Consider the following 18,217-nt stretch of genomic DNA (forward strand, 5'->3'; position numbering starts at 1 on the left):
TTTATTAATTAAATCGAAAAAAATTAAAAAAAACGCCAAATTAGGGTTTTGGATGAAAATGTCAATATAGTGTTTCGAAAATATCAACACAATGCTTTGAAAATGTCAATATAGTGTTTCGAAAATATCAACACAATGCTTTCGAAAAAATACGAAAATTCTAAATTTTTTTTTCAAATTTTGACGTCGGAACATATGCATGTAGTATATCGTTGAAATCCTTATAAAATTATCTTTAATTTGATATATGTTATATGAATTTAAAGTTTTGGAATTTCTTTTAAAAGTTAATTATAACTAACTTGACATTAATACCCCTATTGATTTTTATTGGAATTAATTCTATAGCCTTATTGACGTTTTTTGTTAATCGTATTGATATTTTGTTATTTTGTGGTTAATGATCTAGGCCTTTAATTTGAATATCTAATGACTATTATTGATTTGTAGTTAGCAATTAAGCATTGAGTTAGCAATATAACACTCCCCAATATATACTACTAGTAATTTAGTTCGACTAGCTATATTATTATAACATGAGAGTTAATTTCTTAATGAAGCCCTCATAAGATAATTCAGATCAACAATATTATGAAATACACTCAACGATTGCAATATGCCAATTTAAAGACAATCAACAACTCCATAATTTGATCCCCACACACAAATGACAAATAATAGTAATCAATAGTGCAAAGCAACGACATTCATCTCAACAATGGCAAGAGCCACAGTGAAGTTGAAGAAGTAAGTCTGCAGCGTAACAATCCCCCTCGCAAGGCGGAACACCCCCGTGCCCCCGAGGATGGGAAGCTCCCGGTAGCGCTCCCCGATGGGGTTGCGGCCGAGGATGGCGAGCGTGCTTCCGTTGTACTCTCCGTCCGTGAAGATGAACGTGACGCCCATCAGCATGCTCACCTCCTCCAACGACGACGTGGCGTAGAAGCCCTGCGCGTAGCCCACGCGCTTCGAGGATATCTCGGGCCCCACCGTGAGGGGGTCGTCGGTGATCGTCAGCACACCAAAGTAGGGAGGCTGGTCAGAGAAGACGGGGGCGGTCGCCACTTGCACGGCCGAGAGGTTCTTCTCCGGGTTGCGGGAGTTGTGGTAGTAGAAGTGGAGTTTCGTTACCTTTGGTTTCGATTGCTTTAGATTTTCCATCCAATTTTCGACGGCTTTGGGGGATTGGTTTATGGCGTTGGACATTGATAGAATTGAGCAAAGGATTAGGGTAGTGTGAATTATTGAAAGCTTTGCCATTTTTGTGTGTTTGGTTAAGCTTTTTGATCTAGTGTCATATTTATAGCCTTCTCCTTGCATGATTATGTATAGGGTGTGTTTGATAGGCCAAGGGTAGCCATCAATTTTAAACAAGTATTTGGATGTGGAGGTTAACGTTCGTGGACGGACTAAAATGGCAAATTAGGATTATAACTCTCATTGTTTTTCTATGTTAACTTATGTTTGAATTGGTGTTGTAATTGTATGCAACAAAAAATTGTTGTAAAATTGGATTAGTTTGTTGAATGGATAAATAAACATAGTCGGATAAATAGATTATCATAACTTAGCATGTAATGAAAGAAATAGTCATCTTTATTAAACAATTATTGACGAAATACCAATGGATATAACGTCAGCGTAACTCGCAAAATTCACCTCGCTCGTCAGGCTACCCTTGGTCAAGCAAAGCCGGTTGTTTTTTGCGGAAGGTTGAGTTACCAATGTCCGTTTTTCGTTGGCAGTACGTCGAGAAGTTCTACGACGAGTGAATTTCCATCATTAAAACTTTACCGACCGTGATATTTGGCAAAGATGTGCTACAAATCTGTAAATTTTTGTTACCAATTAACGGAATCTTTAAAGTTTTATAATGTGTACAATTTTCGGCACATCATTTTGTATAGTGATAACATTAAATAATATGTAGATTAAATGACATACTTAGATTACAATATCCAAAATAATTTATTTTGTGAACATTATACTTCTATTGTTAATGGACAAGCAAAAGTCGACAACTATGGCGGGAACAATTCCAATTTCTTTTGCTACAAAATTAAAAGAAGAGAAAAAGGAAGTCCCAAACATTAATTGTGTCTTACATTAATCATAATTATCATATCAATAAAATATGGAGAATTTTGAATTTATTACTGATCAGCAAATCACATAAAGATGATTTGGTGGTTGGTTTTGGACAAACTACAATTAGCTCGCATAGATTGTATTTTTCAAAAAAAAAATATATTGGACTATTTTTTTTAAAACTATATTGGCTACATGCTACAGCAGTACAGCAGTCTTATTATATGCATGGAATGTCACTTGTAAATCATTTTGGAATGTTAAAAGTAATGTATAAAATGAGTCATGCGTGAGAATGTCATAAAAATAAACAAAGGAGTATAATTTTATTTATCGTGTCGCATTCAATAACTGGACACTAGTCACCATTAAATTAATAGTACTAAATTTGCGTAAGGGAATTCTATCAAGTTTTGGGCTACCTTCTATTTATATAATCCCTCCGTTTCCAGAAAATTTGTCACATTTTTTCATTTTCGTCCGTCCTACAAAATTTGTCGCATTTCATCTTTTTACCATTTTCGATAGTGAATCTCGTATTCCACTAACTCATTTCCACTCACATCTTATTATAAAACTAATATATAAGAGTAGGACTTACATTCCACTAATTTTTTGAACTCACTTTCCATTATAGTATTTCTTAACACTCATGCCCCGGTCATAAAATTTATGGGGGATGGAGTAATTATATATTATGTACAAATAGTACATACTACGTACTATTAAGATGCCATCTCGATAGTTAGTTTAAGAAATCCATATAGGCAACAAAATGTTGCGATGGATAGCATTGATATCGTATCCTAATTAAATACAAATACATATATAATCAGAGTTTCTTATTTTATCTGACTTAGGAATGTAGACAATAAACACTTAATGCTTTTTTTTTTTAATTTCAGTCCTTATATAACACAGCTAGTCACAAAATAAGACATAAGTGTCTCTTGTATGTTTTTGTAAAAAAAAAAAGTTATATGCCTTTTGGTGGCACATTGTCGTTTTTCCTTAGTTTATTACATTATCTGAAGGAACTAAGCACATTTTGAATTATTCTATATTGAAGTTTAGTGATATAGCATTAAAACTATAGATATAAACGACATATTTAAAATACTATATCTAAATAATGAAATTTGTGAACATTATACTTATTATTAGTGGATAAACAAAAATAGCAATAAAATATGGAGAACTTTTAATTTATTATTGAACGCATATCATATAAAGATGATTCGGTGGTTGATTTTGGCTAAATCTATTTTTAAAAATATTGAATTTTGGGGCTTCTGGCAATTATTTTCAGAAAATGGTTGCTGCAGGCTTCGGCTGTCTTATTAGTTAACGGGTTTGAGATAATAATAATAATAATAATAATAATAATAATAATAATAATAATAATAATAATAATAATAATAATAATAATAATAATAATAATAATAATAATAATAGTTTTAAATAAGAGCGTAATGGGTGTGGAATTAATATTCACGTGAATTCGTGTTTTGCACACTTTAATAACTTAGAGCATCCCCATCCGTGCTCTTAGCTAAGAGCACGGAAGTGGGCCCGGACCCACTTTTACTCATTGTCCTTAACTAAGAGCACAACACCCACATCCGTGCTCTTAGCTAAGGACAAGCTCAAAGGTCCCACCATTCCATTATTCAATTTAAATACTCCAATTATTAAAAACATTTCTACATTATAAAAATACATTCAAAAATAAAAATTACATAATTAAAATCTTTAAAAGTAAAAATACATAATTAAAATCCTAGAAAATAAAAAAAATACATAATTAAAATCCTACAAAGATGAGAATATGAGAAAAAAGATGAGAGAATGTGATTTTTTTTGTGTTGAAGTGGAGGTATTTATAGATGAAAATGTGAATTTTGGTGAAAAAAAATTGAAAAATAAATTAAAAGTGGGTAGAAAACGAATATAATTTTTTGGAAAGTGGAAAAATATTTTTTTTTATTTAAAAACATTTTTTTAAATAAATTTCGAATTTTAAAAAAATAAAAATAAAAAATCGAATTAGCCGTTGGCCAATCAGACGTTGCCACGTATGGGTGCTCAGCGGCACGGACGTGCTCTTACTCAGCGGCACGGACGGACGAGCTGCAGCGGCGGACGGACAACGGGTGCTCAGCGGCACGAACGGACGGACGGTGCTAAGAGCACCGCTGCGGATGCTCTTAATTTACGGATTTTCAATCAAAAATTTGTTTTGGTACACCAAAAGTGAACCATGATAGATTGAAATTGAATGTGTTGAGCCTCTTTTTTAACTTAATGGGTAAGAAGTTGTCTTAAAATTCTGTCTCACCATCTGAAGTGCTTACAAAATTAGCACGGAGAACCATGGTAGATTGAAATTGAATGTGTTGAGCCTCTTTTTTAACTTATTGGTACGAAGCTGTCTTAAAATCATGTCTCACCATCTGAAGTGCCTTAAAGTAAATCGTACTACTTCCGTCCTTTGTAAATAGAAATTATTTTTATTTTGATTCATCCCTTAAAATTAGAAACTTTCGATTTTAGGAAAAATATCTCTAATGAGGTAGGACTCATTCTCTAGTATATAGTATATACTCCCTCCAATCCATAATAGTAGAGCCATTTTTTTCATTTTGGTATATTCTATAATAGTAGTCATTTCCCTTTTTATTAAAAGTCAATATTTTTCTTCTCACTTACTTTTTCATCTCTCTTACTTTATTCTCTTTACTTTTTCCTTTCTTCTACTTTATTAGTAGAGTATCTTTTATTTATGCATACATCCAATATTATGGAACAATGAGAGTGTAATATATACTTCAATCATTTTTTTTTATCTTTCTCTTAATTACTTTACTAATTGTACATTAACTATACTGTTTCAGAATTTTCTATTTTTAAAAGACGAAGATAGTATCGTAGGATTCTTACTAGAAGATAGGCTCCGTGGTTTAAAGTTTAAAACGCAGTACAATAGACCGAGAGCCTTGTCCATTTCAAGTTGGAAAAGGAGTTGTTTTTCTTATTGGTCTGATTATGTAACACTGTCATAAAAAATTATAATTTTCTTTGAAGTACTCTATTAGGTTACTAAAAATCCTCACTCGTTAACGAGTTAAAGTACAACGTAACTAATATATGCTTAGTGTTATTTTATATCATTGTCATTGAGACATCACAACTATATTTTTGATATATGCTTCGTTCTAGGTTGTGAATATTTATTTACTTCTAAAAAAATTGACTAAAGGTTGTTTGGTAACTTAGCCACCATTAGTCAACAAAGTAGAAACATTGGGATCACTTGTTCATTATAACTCCAAAGTAAAGAAGAAATACTACGTGACCATGACCAATGACCAGTTTAACTATTGTTCATGATCAAATTAAGTTGTTAGCTTATTAATTAGCTGCGTATAATTGATTCCTTTTTTGCTTACAATTTACCATCATAATGTTTGTCACACATGAGATATACTATATATCAAGAAATTAAACGTTGCAAGTGAAGATTTGACAAACACGAACACACGATGGCATTAATCAAGAAAGAGAATCACACAAATTTTACTCACAAACACAATCAAGGAAGAAAATTAAAGCAAAGAAATAATCAATAATGGAAAACGACGGCGTCTGCCTGGATGGAAGCTTCCCTAGTGGCAGGGTTGAAGAAGTACGTCTGGAATGTGATAACCCCACGCGCCAACCGGTAAGCCCCCGTGCCGCCGACGATGGGCAGCTCGCGGTACTGGTGGAATATGGCGTTGCTGCCGAGGACGGCGAGGGTGCTTCCGTCGGTGAAGGAGAGGGTGAAGTAGTCGACGAGGATCACTTCTTCCAACGACACGGTGGACGACATTCCCTGCGCGTAGCCCATGTGCGCGGACGAGATGTCCGGCCCCACCGTGAGAGGATCGTCCCTCATCACGGTCAGCCCGAACGAGTTAGGCGTGGTCGTGTTCGCCCTTGCGATTGTGGCAGCGGAGGGGGCGGAGCCGCCTAACCGGTGGAAGTAGAAGTGGAGTTCGGTTACCTTTTCATGCCTTTGTGGTAGGGTTTTAAACCACTTCTCCACTGCCTTGGGGCTTTGGTCAATTGCCATGCTTGAAATGGCAGTGGCCAACCAAAGTATACCTGTGAATATGATCACTGATTTCTTCATAGTTTTAGGAGATTGATTATTTTGTATGTCACCTTCTTTGATTCGTGTAGTGTTTGCAATCCATGTATGCCTTTATAGTGTACAGGGATGGAATAAGATAAAAGCTCATTTGTATATGCTAGATGCTAACGCGTCAAAAATGGGCATACTTGAAATTCGCACGGGACTTTTGTTTAAGGGGTAAAAAGGACAATTTACCATTTATGCAAAACTATGTCATTTTACCCTCCTACCTATACATTTGCATTGTGGCCACGCTATCAACTATAGTAATTACTCCCTCCGTCCGCGAATATTAGTCTCGTTTTTTTCATTTTAGTCCGTCCACAAAAATAGGAGTCCTAGTTCATTTTTACCATAAATGGTAATAGGGTCTCACCTTCCACTAACTCATTCCACTCACATTTCATTTAAAATTAATATACACAAGTGGGACCTCTATTCTACTAACTTTTTTTTCACCTACTTTTCTTAACATTTCTTAAAACCCGTGCCGCTTAAGAATGAGACTCCTAATGGCGGACGGAGGGAGTAGTTAATACTCCACTCTACACTGTACACAAGTAGGGAACATTCGTCGATCTTGGTCGGATTTGAGGCCCAATCAGTTCACCATCGTATTTCTAGTGTGCAGTTTAGCAAGCATGCATGTGCTAAAATGAAATATTTGTTCAAAGAAAACTCATGGTTTTTTCTTTGCATGAAAAAATTAAATAAAACTCGTTCAATTTATGGTTTAGGACACCAAATATGATTTATGGCTTTGCTTTTTAACTGATTGAGTCTTAATTAAATGTCACTCAATCATTCATATCATCAAATGAATGTCACTCAATAATCCTCAATCCTTTAGTTTAAACCGGAATATGTCATCGGTGTAATTAATAACTCGATATATGCAAGTTCATCACATTATATGGAGTATTAACTTTAAAGTTTAAAAAATTATGTGATATTAGTAGCTAATAACACTTATTTTAATACATCCTCCATTTTCTAAAATAAAAACTCTTTACTTTTTAATCTGTTTCCTAAAAATAAAAACTTCCCATTTTATGAAACCTCGTTAATGAGGTGAACTCATTTTCTGCTAACACGCATTTTATTTTTATCTCTACTTTACTAATCTTGCATTAAAATTTATGTCGTTTAAAAAGTTCCTAATTTTGGAAACGGAGGGGGTATGTGACTGATTGTATGGTATGCTTTGTGACGTCTATCTGAAATTTGTTATTATCCTCGTGTAAAACGAATTTGGTGAACCTTTTTTTAGTTAGTGTGGGAAGGTTTAGTTATTTGGCAAGCTGGTCGTCAGGTCGGGATACAGGTTTGTATTTGCATGATGAGCCATCAATTGGGGTACGAAACTTGTTAGAGCGTCCACAGTAGGGGCGCCGCGGCGGGCGCCCCGATCGCGGCTAAGCCGCGGCTGTGTATTGTGGTGGAAGAGGCCGCCCCGGAGGCGGACAGCTTTTGTGGGGCGGAAGGGCTTTCGCCCCGAATGCGCCGAGGACGAGCCGGAGGAGAGAGAAACGCGGCGACTGCCGCGGCTATCTATTGCACGACGAAACCGCCGCGGCGGCAGCTTTTGTCTCTAAAACCATGAACTTTGCTTAAAATTTGGTATTTCCCATGAACTTTGAAATTGGTATATAATATCACGAACTTTGCATTTTGTTTGGTATTTCCCACGGCATGTTTATTGCTATATTTGACTAACTTACGAGGCTTTTTTATTATACTTGGCACAATTAAATCAACGTAGTTTTCAACGTGACTTTTTATGCTACATGTTATGAACTTAAAAGGTGGTTTCAAATATTATAAAACATATCAAGGTTGCCTATATTAAATAAGATTTTGATGAAAATATCTTATTTGAGTGAGTTTGGGAAATACCAAACAAAATGCAAAGTTCGTGATATTATATACCAATTTCAAAGTTCATGGGAAATACCAAATTTTAAGCAAAGTTCATGGTTTTAGAGACCAATTTCCCTTTTTATAAATATCCCACCAATTTGTTTTTATTGCACGGAGTTTTTATTTGTTTTTATATGTTTTTTTATATAAAATGTTCGTTGTACAATTTTCCGGTATCCATTAATACAACGAATATTTGGTCTCATTGCTTTTTTTAATTTTATTATTATCTCGTTTTCTAATTATTTTTAGTCCGATAATTTTAATTCTAATTAAAATATACAAAGAATAAAAATAAAGTGAAATGTGGCTAACAAAAGTGTCCATTATTGCTACGGAAACTTTTTTTTGTGGCCGTGGACAAATCAGAAGTGGCTATGGACAAAAAAAGAGAAGTGTCCAGGAGAAAGTGTCCACCCTATTGTGGATGCTCTAGTAGCCACATTTCACTTTATTTTATTTGTTGTATATTTTAATTCAATTACAATTAAAATTATCGGACTAAAAATAATTAGATAAAAACGGCTAATAAAACAAATTAAAATTGAAAACTAAATTTTCGTCGGATTAAAGTAAGGGAAAATTTACAACGAAAATTTGATCTACGAAAAACCACACATGTTCTTCACGCTACGCCGCCTCCCCTACGTGCCCAGACCTCTTCAATCAAATCGACCTGGAGTTGGTCATGTGTTGTGCTCCTGCGTATATCAGCGAAACGTTGGATCAGATATTCATTACTACGTGGTACACCCATCTGTATCGGCGCGGAGGCAACGCCGTGACTTGTACTTGCACCATCTTCCGGTGCCCAACGTTCTGCAGCAAATCCTTCATCTTCTATTATCATATTGTGCAATATGATACATGCTAGCATAATATTCGCGACATCATCTTCGTGCCAAACTCGTGCCGGGCAGCGTATCATGGCCCATCGCGCTTGGAGCACACCAAAAGCTCGCTCAACATCTTTCCTAGCGGCCTCTTGTTTTCGCGCAAAATATTGTCTCCTCGCTCCAGCCGGTTGGCGAAGTGTCTTGACGAATACGGGCCAACGAGGGCATATTCCATCTGCCAAAGAGTATCCCCTGCGATACTGCGTGCCGTTTGCTACGAAACTGATCTCTGGACCCTCTCTCCGGCACTCATCATTGAAGAGAGGCGACGACTGCAGAATGTTGATGTCGTTGTTCGAATCTGCAACACCGAAACACGCATGCCAGATCCGCAAACGGTAGTCAGCAACGGCTTCCAGTATCATCGAAGGATGTTTGCTTTTGAAACCAGTAGTAAACTGGCCTTTCCATGCCACCGGGCAGTTTTTCCACTCCCGATACATGCAATCAATGCTGCCCAACATCCTTGGGAAACTGTGCACCGCACTGTGCATATCTAGCAGTCTCTGGCACTCATCAGGGGTTGGCTTTGGTAGGAACTCCGGACCAAAGACTTCCCGCATGCCCTTACAAAACTGTCGGAGCACCTCTAGACTAGTCGTCTCACCCATCTGTAGGTATTCGTCGAACATATCAGCCGGTCCGGCATAGGCAAGTTGCCTTATTGCATAGGCAAGCTGCCTTATTGCAGAGGTGCATTTCTGAAAAGTAGATAGTCCGATCCGGCCAGTGCAATCACTCCGGAGGTTGAAGCAACCGTACCGGTCCGCCAATGTCGTCGCTATATGGGTGAAGAGCGGTCGCGACATTCTGAAACGCCGACGGAAAATCTCAGCTGGGTAACGGGGATTAGCGCTAAAGTAGTCTGCCATAAGCCGCTCAGCCGCTCCGACATGGTCTCGTGGGATTGTCCGACGATGACGAATCTCACGAGGGATCGTCGCCGCCGCCGCCGCCGCCGCCTCATCCTCCTCGTCGGCTTCCCTCTGCACCTCTTGAATCAAAGAATCCCATGCTTCATTCCACAAATCATCCATAGCAATGGAAATTCACAAATTTTTAGAGATAGAAAAATTGGATAGAAAGTGAAATGGGTGTGAAGATGTGTGTGGAGAGAAGATGAAAATGGGAGGAATATTTATAATAAAAACAATTAAAAATCCAAAATTAAAAAAATAAAATAAAATAAATCGGCGACCGCCGCGGCGGTTTCGCCGTGCAATAGATAGCCGCGGCGGCCGCCGCGATTCTCTCTCCTCCGGCTCGTCCTCGGCGCATTCGGGGCGAAAGCCCTTCCGCCCCCAAAAATCGTCCGCCTCCGGGGCGGCCTCTTCCGCCACAGTAGACAGGCGCCGCGATTGGGGCGCCCGCCGCGGCGCCCCTACTGTGGATGCTCTTATTGAGCGATCGTTTGAGAATTGCATATGTTCGAGCTAGATAGGTTGTAATATTTTCTAAAAGGACCTGCCATCTCTTGTAAGAAAAGAAAAAAAAAAAAAAAAAAGTACGTTGTACTTAATCATCTCTCAATTCAAGTTTATTCTCTTCTGAATAAATTTAACTGCATGTGTGCCAATGTACAACTTGGAGCAATTAATATATTTTTCTTGAGTGCGCGCCCTCCAATTTTGATTTCAAGTTTATTCTCTTCTGAATAAATTTAACTGCATGTGTGCCAATGTACAACTTGGAGCAATTAATATATTTTTCTTGAGTGCGCGCCCTCCAATTTTGATTTCATTTATGTATAATGAATGATTAGAGAATCAACAAAAATTAATTAAAAGTGCCAATCTTCAATTTGATTTCGGTCTTGTCCTCAATTAACCAATCGGTTGGGACACAAGGCAGATCCATAGGTAAGATAACTGCAACAATATTTATGAAACTGGAGTACTATATTTCAAGAGAAAAAAACAATGAAAATGACAAATGTATGCAAATATTTTGTTTATATATAGTCACTTATAAATTAGGGTGGTGTGTAACTGTTACATGCATGTATGAAAAATGATGTTTCTTTTGTGAATTGCATGTTTCTACACAATTCCTTCGATATTATGGCCGTACGTTAGCTAAAATTATTAATTTTATCACACGCATGTAAACTCCTTGTGGAATATTGAAGGAATACATATAAGAAGAAAGCTAGTTGATATAACCTTAAAGTAAGATACGAAGAAAAAGGAATAAAATCCGGTAGTTGGTGTTTGTGATTTTCCTTGATGTTCAATTTGCATTGCCACTAAATACAAATTATTAATTTTTGATATATTCTTGAAGTATATAGAATGAGCTAGTTAGATTTATAGATTATTTGTTGTATTGATTACGTAGATAAAATATATGTATTCATTCATTGTGCAATATATACGATTTCATAATACAATATATACAACTTCATTTTACAATATAGTATAAAACTTCATAATTCTATTTGTGCGATATATACTGTATGTCTGTATTATTTTGAGCAATATACTAATCCATTTAAAATCAAATGCGTATTCGTTTTACAATTTTTAAAACTTCATTTTGAACAAAAATACCGACTCATTTTACAATATGTATAGTTTCATCTTGAATAAAATACATATTCATGTTGTAATATATTGATTCCTTCATTCCTTGTAAACAATATACAAATTCATTTGATAAGTAAAATACAGATAAAGAATTAACCAATTTACGGGACTACTATATTTTGTATTTTATAAATTAGCACATAGGCTCTTACCGAAATATTAAAATAACGAAAGCTACGTATAAAATTTTTAGGCAAGCATAGGCATAGCTTAATTATTTTTGCATGAAAAGGTAAATGAGAATGGTGGGAAAAACCTTTGTATCTTGTGATTTTACTTTTTCTTATTCCAAATTTGATTAATGAACATTTAGAAACTTTAATACAAATAAGTGTTACAGAAGAAAACAGAACAGAGGGAGGAGCAACAGAAACCGCAATTCCAGCCGTGTATTTCTCTTCTCTACTTTCCAATATTAATATATGCAATGCAATGCATAACCAAAAACTTGTGTGAAGAATTTGTTGCTCCATTTCCCTTATTCCATTTGCCAAGAAAGAAGAGAGGGCAAAAGGAATGGGGAAACGTTTGGAGCTTCTGGATCTGGGCTTCAGGATTGTTTCCAGATTTCAATCTCACTGCCCCCAGACTGCCCGGATGTACTACCACCCTCCCTCCGAACACAACCGCAACGACACTGATGCCGCCACCAACGGCAACGGTCAGGATGTCATGCCTCTCGCTGATACTATAAACTTCATTATTTATACCGTTGTGTCCTAGTCTCTCAATCACATTATTACATCTTAGGCACCATTCATTAGTATTCAACACCACCACTCTTCAAATCTTTATTTTTGCTTTACTTTTGTTCTGTGCTGATTGTGATGGAAATGAGAAACTAGGAGTACTATATGTACGTACACCCCTTCCCGAATATAATAAATGCAGTTTTGAAGCCCTTATATTACTAAATCAGAACCATGACAAGTAATATACTACTACAATAAAGCAAGTAGTTTGTCAAAGCCTAACTAGTATTGTAGCTAACACTACAATAAAACAAAGCCCACATAACATCATAGCTTGTAAAGCACACACCATTTAACAAAATATCGAATTCACCAAACTTAACTGAGAGGCAAACTGCACATACCTACCATCACTAGCGCATTTACTCAGCCTCTGTCAGGGGCTTGCGAGCCAAGAAGAAGTACATAGATGTGAAAATTTCTTTCCTGAAGATTAACGCATGTTTGTGTCAGCCACTAAAGGATGAAATATGATAGCAGAGAAAGCAAATTATGACAATCAAGCCTCCAAAAGTAATCCGTGTTTGAGATCTTGAGGTGCCGATCAACATACTATCATTTACACTGACAGATGTTTTGAATTTATTTGATCATCTATCCTTATTTACTTAGTTAAGGATGGTAATCTTACCTTCCCCCATCAACAAGTCCTTCTGCAGCTTTCTCTAAGAAAGCTTGAACCCGTTGGCTTCCCTTAGGAGCAATCCAAACTTTTTCCAGAGCAGCCACCTGAATAGACAAATATCAAAGTGGAACTTTCTTCAACATTACAGAATCTATCAGATGAGACAGCAAATACTGAGCACAAGCTATTAATCCTTTAACATGGAGTAACGAAAATATTACCAGATTTCTTGTACAGAAACGTCCAAGTGCTGTTAGGCGAAAACTGCTGAGAGAGAAGTAGCTTGCATCTATGGGCAAGTACCATGGAACAGGTGAGTTCACTGCAAGATCTTTCTCCCACACAACCTTTTGAACAAAAAGATTTATTCAATTATAATATTTTAATTTCTGGGATATACCAGTAGACTCAAGTGGTGTGTCAAAATTTTGCTATTTACCTCAAAACCTGCTTTCTTTACAGCTTCAAGGCACTGGCTTGTTAGCCTTATGTCAGGGAGGCCGTTGCCTAGTTCGATTTCAGCCTGTACAAAGAGAATATTAGATGGACCAAGATAATTGTGATGGAGCGTACTTTAAGAAGCATTTCTACAAATACTAATCACCTTAATCTTCTGGTGTTCTTTATTTTTAGGATCATAAGCATCAGTCATGCACCACTCGTATGCAGCAAAACACTGACCAGGTTTGAGTACCCTGTATATCTCCTTATAGCAGCCAACCTGGATGAAGGTAGCAAGTCAAGGAGCTTCCTAGTATTTAGTCGGAATAGTGGGGCATTCATATCCAAACATTTGCATATCAAGCTCAAAATAAAGAGAAAGTCCATTAACATACTGCATCAGGGGCATGGCATGTTGCTTCAATTGCATACACTGCATCATAGCTGTTGTCAGGGATTGGCATCTTCATGAAATCTGCCTGTATTTTTAACATAAAAATTCTTAGACAAGTAAAAAAATTCAAGATAAGTATTCCATAGAGACTTCAAGTTAAACATAACTGACTTTAACAAAGTCACAAGTCTTGTCCAGTCCAGCAATCCGGTTTAGCACCTATACCATCCAGAGAAATGCAAAAGGCGATCCCAGGAAGGAGAAGGGGAAAAAGGCAGTTCTAGTTTAGAGATGCCCATAGGAGATAATGATGATGATAATACGATATCATATTCTATGTATGACTGTAAAGTTTTAACTTAGCAGAAAGATGTGCTTCAACACAGGTACAAGTAATGCAAATGCAGTTATCCAATTAAATAATCAACATAGAATTAGACACATACCTTTCCCCTAGATATCTGGTATTCATTGTTATTGAGACCTGTGATTGATGTCATGCTGCAAGATGTAAATGCAAAGCAAGAGGTTGAGCAGAGCAATGACAGAATAAGTACGGTTCAAGTGTGCAAAATCTAACTGAAGTGCAAATAAATCTTGATAGTAACAAGCTAACAAGATCTCACACTTCATAATGATCATAGAGCAAAACAGAATCAACATGCTTATTATATATACATGATAATGATAGCCGTTAAGCCACTTCTGCCACCACCAAATGGATGGAAAACGAAGCACCATGGCTGCATAACCGTCCATCAGGAGAAAATGAATATTTTGGATTAAAAATCTGAAACTGTTTGTATCGTCTTAATTGCTTGATCTAAACTAAAAGATGTAGGGAGAAAAATGGCTTGTCAAAACGAAAGCAGAATGAATTGATTTCTTTAAATCACCTAAATCGAGCAATTTCTCTTAATGGTCCACCAATTCCACACCCGACGTCCAAGACCTACAGACATGGACAAGACTTCACAATTATTTAAATCAGAAGAAATGTGAGTCCATGGTAGCTCAGAAAAGAAGCCTAACACACCTTCTGTCCCGGTTTCAGGCCAAGTTGTAAAGCAAGGAAGTGCTCATGCCGCTTGATGCTCTCTTGAAGAGACTCACCTTTCCATCTGTCGGATATTACATTAATCAGATTTAGTCATTGTTACAAGCTGCGATTTAAAGAATCTAAAACTTGCTTGGCCTAAGGCCTGAACATATTATAGTGTAACATAGCACTTTCGGCAGCTTAAAATGACATGATTTATTGCTGATGGGTCAAGAAATGATCACATTAACAGGGTTAAAGTCATATTTGACTGCATCCTCTACCAGCAAGTCAGCAATGGGTCCAGATATTGAGACTTTTACGTCAACTGCATACTTGTTACTTAGGACTCACAGGATGTATGGAGTTAGAGAATTCAGTAGTTTCTTTTATGGTACTACTTCAAAGTGTTAAGATAAGGTTGCTATTTTGAGAAAAATATGGTGAATTCACGATCAAGGAAAGTGATTATCATGCAGAAAATCATTTACCTGGGTGCAAAATGGAACGATTCTCCCCATCCATACTCATAGAAACTTGTGACGAGATCATAGTATTTATTGACCTGAGAAACAAATGGCCAAGTCATTTTTCAAGCAATGTTTTTATCTAAAACAAAGTAATGTACACTTTAATCTTAACACCATTAATCAACCTCATAACTACAAGGGGACTAAATTTGTTTTTGTAAAGGAGGCCTATGTACACCCTCGTCAACAAGAGGAATACATAGAAACTCTTGTCTACAATATAATTAGTTTCTGAGGCTCTCAGTTAACACAGGAGGTGAAAACTTTTATACTGTATATCAAATATCAAAAGGAGAACTAGTGAAATAGAGTGAACACAGATGCAACAGCTTGTGGTCTTGTTACTTCTATATCCATCAATATCACTTTCTAAAAGCCAGTGATGCTTTAAGTCATCAAAACAACCAAAACGCTCTAGTATTAAGCTTTTTAGATCATGGATCAATATAAAATTATTAAAAGCATTAAAAAAAGTAGTAAAGTACTGTAACATTGAAACCAAGAGTGACAAAATAAGAAATCTCACCATGTCTGTGTAGTTAGCTTTTCTGTCTTCCTGATCACCTCCGTAGCAAACATGATACTTTTCGTACCTGATTTGCAAAGAAATGAGTAACATTAAAACCTTTGGTCTACAAATAAAAGAATATTCAATGGAGCAGAAATGCAATAACAGAACAGAAGATTCTGAAAGAGCAAGTTCATTAGTAACTCTTTCTAAAATAACAACTATGCAATGTGCATACTATTTGAAGTATGTGAAACAATTCATAACTTTACTATTTTTCATTGAAAAAACAGAATTTTTATCCCTCTGGCCTAGAAGCATTTTAATAAATTTAGCTCAAAGTGATGCTGAACACTTCCTAAGAATCGAAAGAAAAGGTTCGGGATAGCATGCATCACATCCATATCATACAGGTTAAATACAACATTCTCTCCTTGAACACGAAGATTAGGCATGTTATTCATTGATAGTTCGGTATTAAATCAAGGGAGGCATCCTTAACTCAAGGGCATCTGCAGTGCCAAAAGAAGAAAAGGCAAAAATGAAGTACTCGGGTTAATTAGCATCTTTGTGTAAATTTGACTCCTCTCCAGTTAAACACACATGTGCACACACGCAAAGAAGCAATCTCTGGTTCGTGAAAACATCTAATACAGGTTGAACATAAGCAAAGGGCCTAAAGTTTCCAATCTCCATTAGCTTCCTCTACAGTTTACTCAAGTCATATAAATTTAAAATAATGGTTCACAGAAACAGTTTTTGCAAATAGAACAGTTCTCCATCACTCTCACTATTCCATATACAACAAGAAGACTAGAAAATTCAAAGTAAGTTGGCAAGGAAAATTCCTGGCAAATGGAACCACTTTACCATCTGTCAACGTGATGTTTCACTCAATATCAGACCAACCACACATTCAAATTCATTTTGCTATATGTCCATTACTTGCTACCATGTATGTCACTAGGAGACAAAGAAAAACGAAGAAAAAAACAAGAGGCTGCCCGTTTTTTCAACAATGCCAACAATGAGAGGTGCTGCTTTATTGGTCCTAGTGAATGTTAGAAAATTGAGGCATCATAATTGCCTTGAAATTAGACTACAAAATTAATTATGAGAAGCCATTGGAAGTAATTAACAGAGGAAGGAATGTTGTGATGCTTTGTAACTTGTAAGTAATTAACAAATGAAATCATGTGATTGTGAGTATTCAAGTTCATGAATCAGCGCATCTCACACACACACACACAAATCTTCAGATACAACATTAGAGAAATGAGGGTTATACTTGTCAACGGCGGAGAGAACATCATCTTTCTGAATCTTTCCGCCGACGCCAGATGCCAGATCCAATGTTCCCGCCTTGGACATGGTGGTTAATCACGAATCCGCAGCGGAATGTGGAAGATCTGAGACGAAAATCGAGTGAGTGTGACGAACATTAAAGAAAAATCATACTGCAGGAGAGCTCACCTCACGCCCACCAAAGCTGCTGGAAAGAGTCCAAAGCGTTGAGAACTCTACAACACTGATCACAAAAGGAAACAAATACTAAAAAGGTGGGAATTATAAAAGGTGACACCAAAAAAGGCAATTGGAGCATCAGATACAGTGCGCTTGCCACGTCAAACCATCACGACCGTCTACATGATTTCGATCTGCCGGCTACATCTTCAAACACTTTATATTAATTTCAATATTTACTATAATTAAGGAATATCTACAAAATAATGTTGATATGGACTCATTTTTCATTAATTTACATAAGGCCAATTATAAACTATTCAATAATTTGTTCCTAATAATTAGTTGTATTTATCTTTGTTTTTTATATTTTGGTGTAGGATCTTCTTCAATGAATGGTTGTGCTCTAATAAGCACTCTTTTAAAATTCTTAATAACCCTTTTTCTGTAATAAATACTCCCTCCGTGCCGCTTTAGCAGTTTCATTGATTTTTCTGCACTCATTTTGTAAAAATGATAATAAATAGTTAAAGTGGAAAAATAATAAAGTAAAAAAGAGAATAATATAGATAAGACTCTTCTCTATATTATTCTCTTTTTTACTTTATTATTTCTCCACTTTAACTATTTATTATCATTTTTACAAAACGAGTGCAGAAAAGTCAATGGGACTGCTAAAGCGGAACAGAGGGAGTAACAGATAGTACTATTAGTTATGATTAGGTTAGAACCAGCATTTAATTTCCAAATTAATTTCTTGGACTCCACCGATATAAAAAGGAAAAAATATATTTTCTC

At 36.2% G+C, this 18,217-nt stretch overlaps 4 protein-coding genes across 5 annotated transcripts; all 4 read right to left on the reverse strand.

Annotated features, from left to right (window-relative positions):
* Window positions 1-589: 589 nt before the first annotated feature.
* Window positions 590-1,277, reverse strand: LOC125224536 (dirigent protein 22-like). The gene has a single exon (XM_048127951.1). It carries the CDS (start codon window positions 1,258-1,260, stop codon window positions 685-687), a length of 576 nt encoding a protein of 191 aa, XP_047983908.1. The 5' UTR covers window positions 1,261-1,277; the 3' UTR covers window positions 590-684.
* A 4,332-nt stretch (window positions 1,278-5,609) lies between these two features.
* Window positions 5,610-6,312, reverse strand: LOC125185174 (dirigent protein 1-like). The gene has a single exon (XM_048081671.1). It carries the CDS (start codon window positions 6,260-6,262, stop codon window positions 5,711-5,713), a length of 552 nt encoding a protein of 183 aa, XP_047937628.1. The 5' UTR covers window positions 6,263-6,312; the 3' UTR covers window positions 5,610-5,710.
* Window positions 6,313-8,810: 2,498 nt separating this feature from the next.
* On the reverse strand, window positions 8,811-10,118 carry LOC125220456. Its single transcript, XM_048122625.1, has one exon. It carries the CDS (start codon window positions 10,116-10,118, stop codon window positions 8,811-8,813), a length of 1,308 nt encoding a protein of 435 aa, XP_047978582.1.
* A 2,427-nt stretch (window positions 10,119-12,545) lies between these two features.
* On the reverse strand, window positions 12,546-17,577 carry LOC125217903 (cycloartenol-C-24-methyltransferase-like). Of its 2 annotated transcripts, XM_048119473.1 has the most exons (14): window positions 17,429-17,577; window positions 17,244-17,364; window positions 15,974-16,040; window positions 15,409-15,482; window positions 14,915-14,999; window positions 14,775-14,830; window positions 14,325-14,379; window positions 14,050-14,097; window positions 13,880-13,963; window positions 13,648-13,764; window positions 13,483-13,566; window positions 13,265-13,390; window positions 13,050-13,147; window positions 12,546-12,844 (listed from the first exon to the last, which is right to left on the reverse strand). In XM_048119473.1, the coding sequence occupies exons 2-14, from the start codon at window positions 17,324-17,326 to the stop codon at window positions 12,781-12,783; spliced, it is 1,041 nt and encodes a 346-aa protein (XP_047975430.1). In that variant the 5' UTR covers window positions 17,327-17,364; window positions 17,429-17,577; the 3' UTR covers window positions 12,546-12,780. The 2 variants fall into 2 exon arrangements, with proteins under 2 accessions (XP_047975430.1, XP_047975431.1); XM_048119474.1 differs by lacking the exon at window positions 14,050-14,097.
* Between the last annotated feature and the right edge of the window lie 640 nt (window positions 17,578-18,217).

The sequence above is a fragment of the Salvia hispanica genome, chromosome 4 (assembly GCF_023119035.1).
Source record: "Salvia hispanica cultivar TCC Black 2014 chromosome 4, UniMelb_Shisp_WGS_1.0, whole genome shotgun sequence".
Classification (NCBI taxonomy): domain Eukaryota; kingdom Viridiplantae; phylum Streptophyta; class Magnoliopsida; order Lamiales; family Lamiaceae; genus Salvia; species Salvia hispanica.

Coding starts and splice junctions, on each gene's coding strand:
- LOC125224536 (XM_048127951.1), bottom strand. CDS start 1,260: ATGGCAAAGCTTTCAATAATTCACACTACCCTAATCCTTTGCTCAATT.
- LOC125185174 (XM_048081671.1), bottom strand. CDS start 6,262: ATGAAGAAATCAGTGATCATATTCACAGGTATACTTTGGTTGGCCACT.
- LOC125220456 (XM_048122625.1), bottom strand. CDS start 10,118: ATGGATGATTTGTGGAATGAAGCATGGGATTCTTTGATTCAAGAGGTG.
- LOC125217903 (XM_048119473.1), bottom strand. CDS start 17,326: ATGTCCAAGGCGGGAACATTGGATCTGGCATCTGGCGTCGGCGGAAAG. Junction 16,041..17,243: donor GTTCTCTCCGCCGTTGACAA/GTATAACCCTCA, acceptor TTTGCAAATCAG/GTACGAAAAGTATCATGTTT. Junction 15,483..15,973: donor AAGCTAACTACACAGACATG/GTGAGATTTCTT, acceptor TTTGTTTCTCAG/GTCAATAAATACTATGATCT.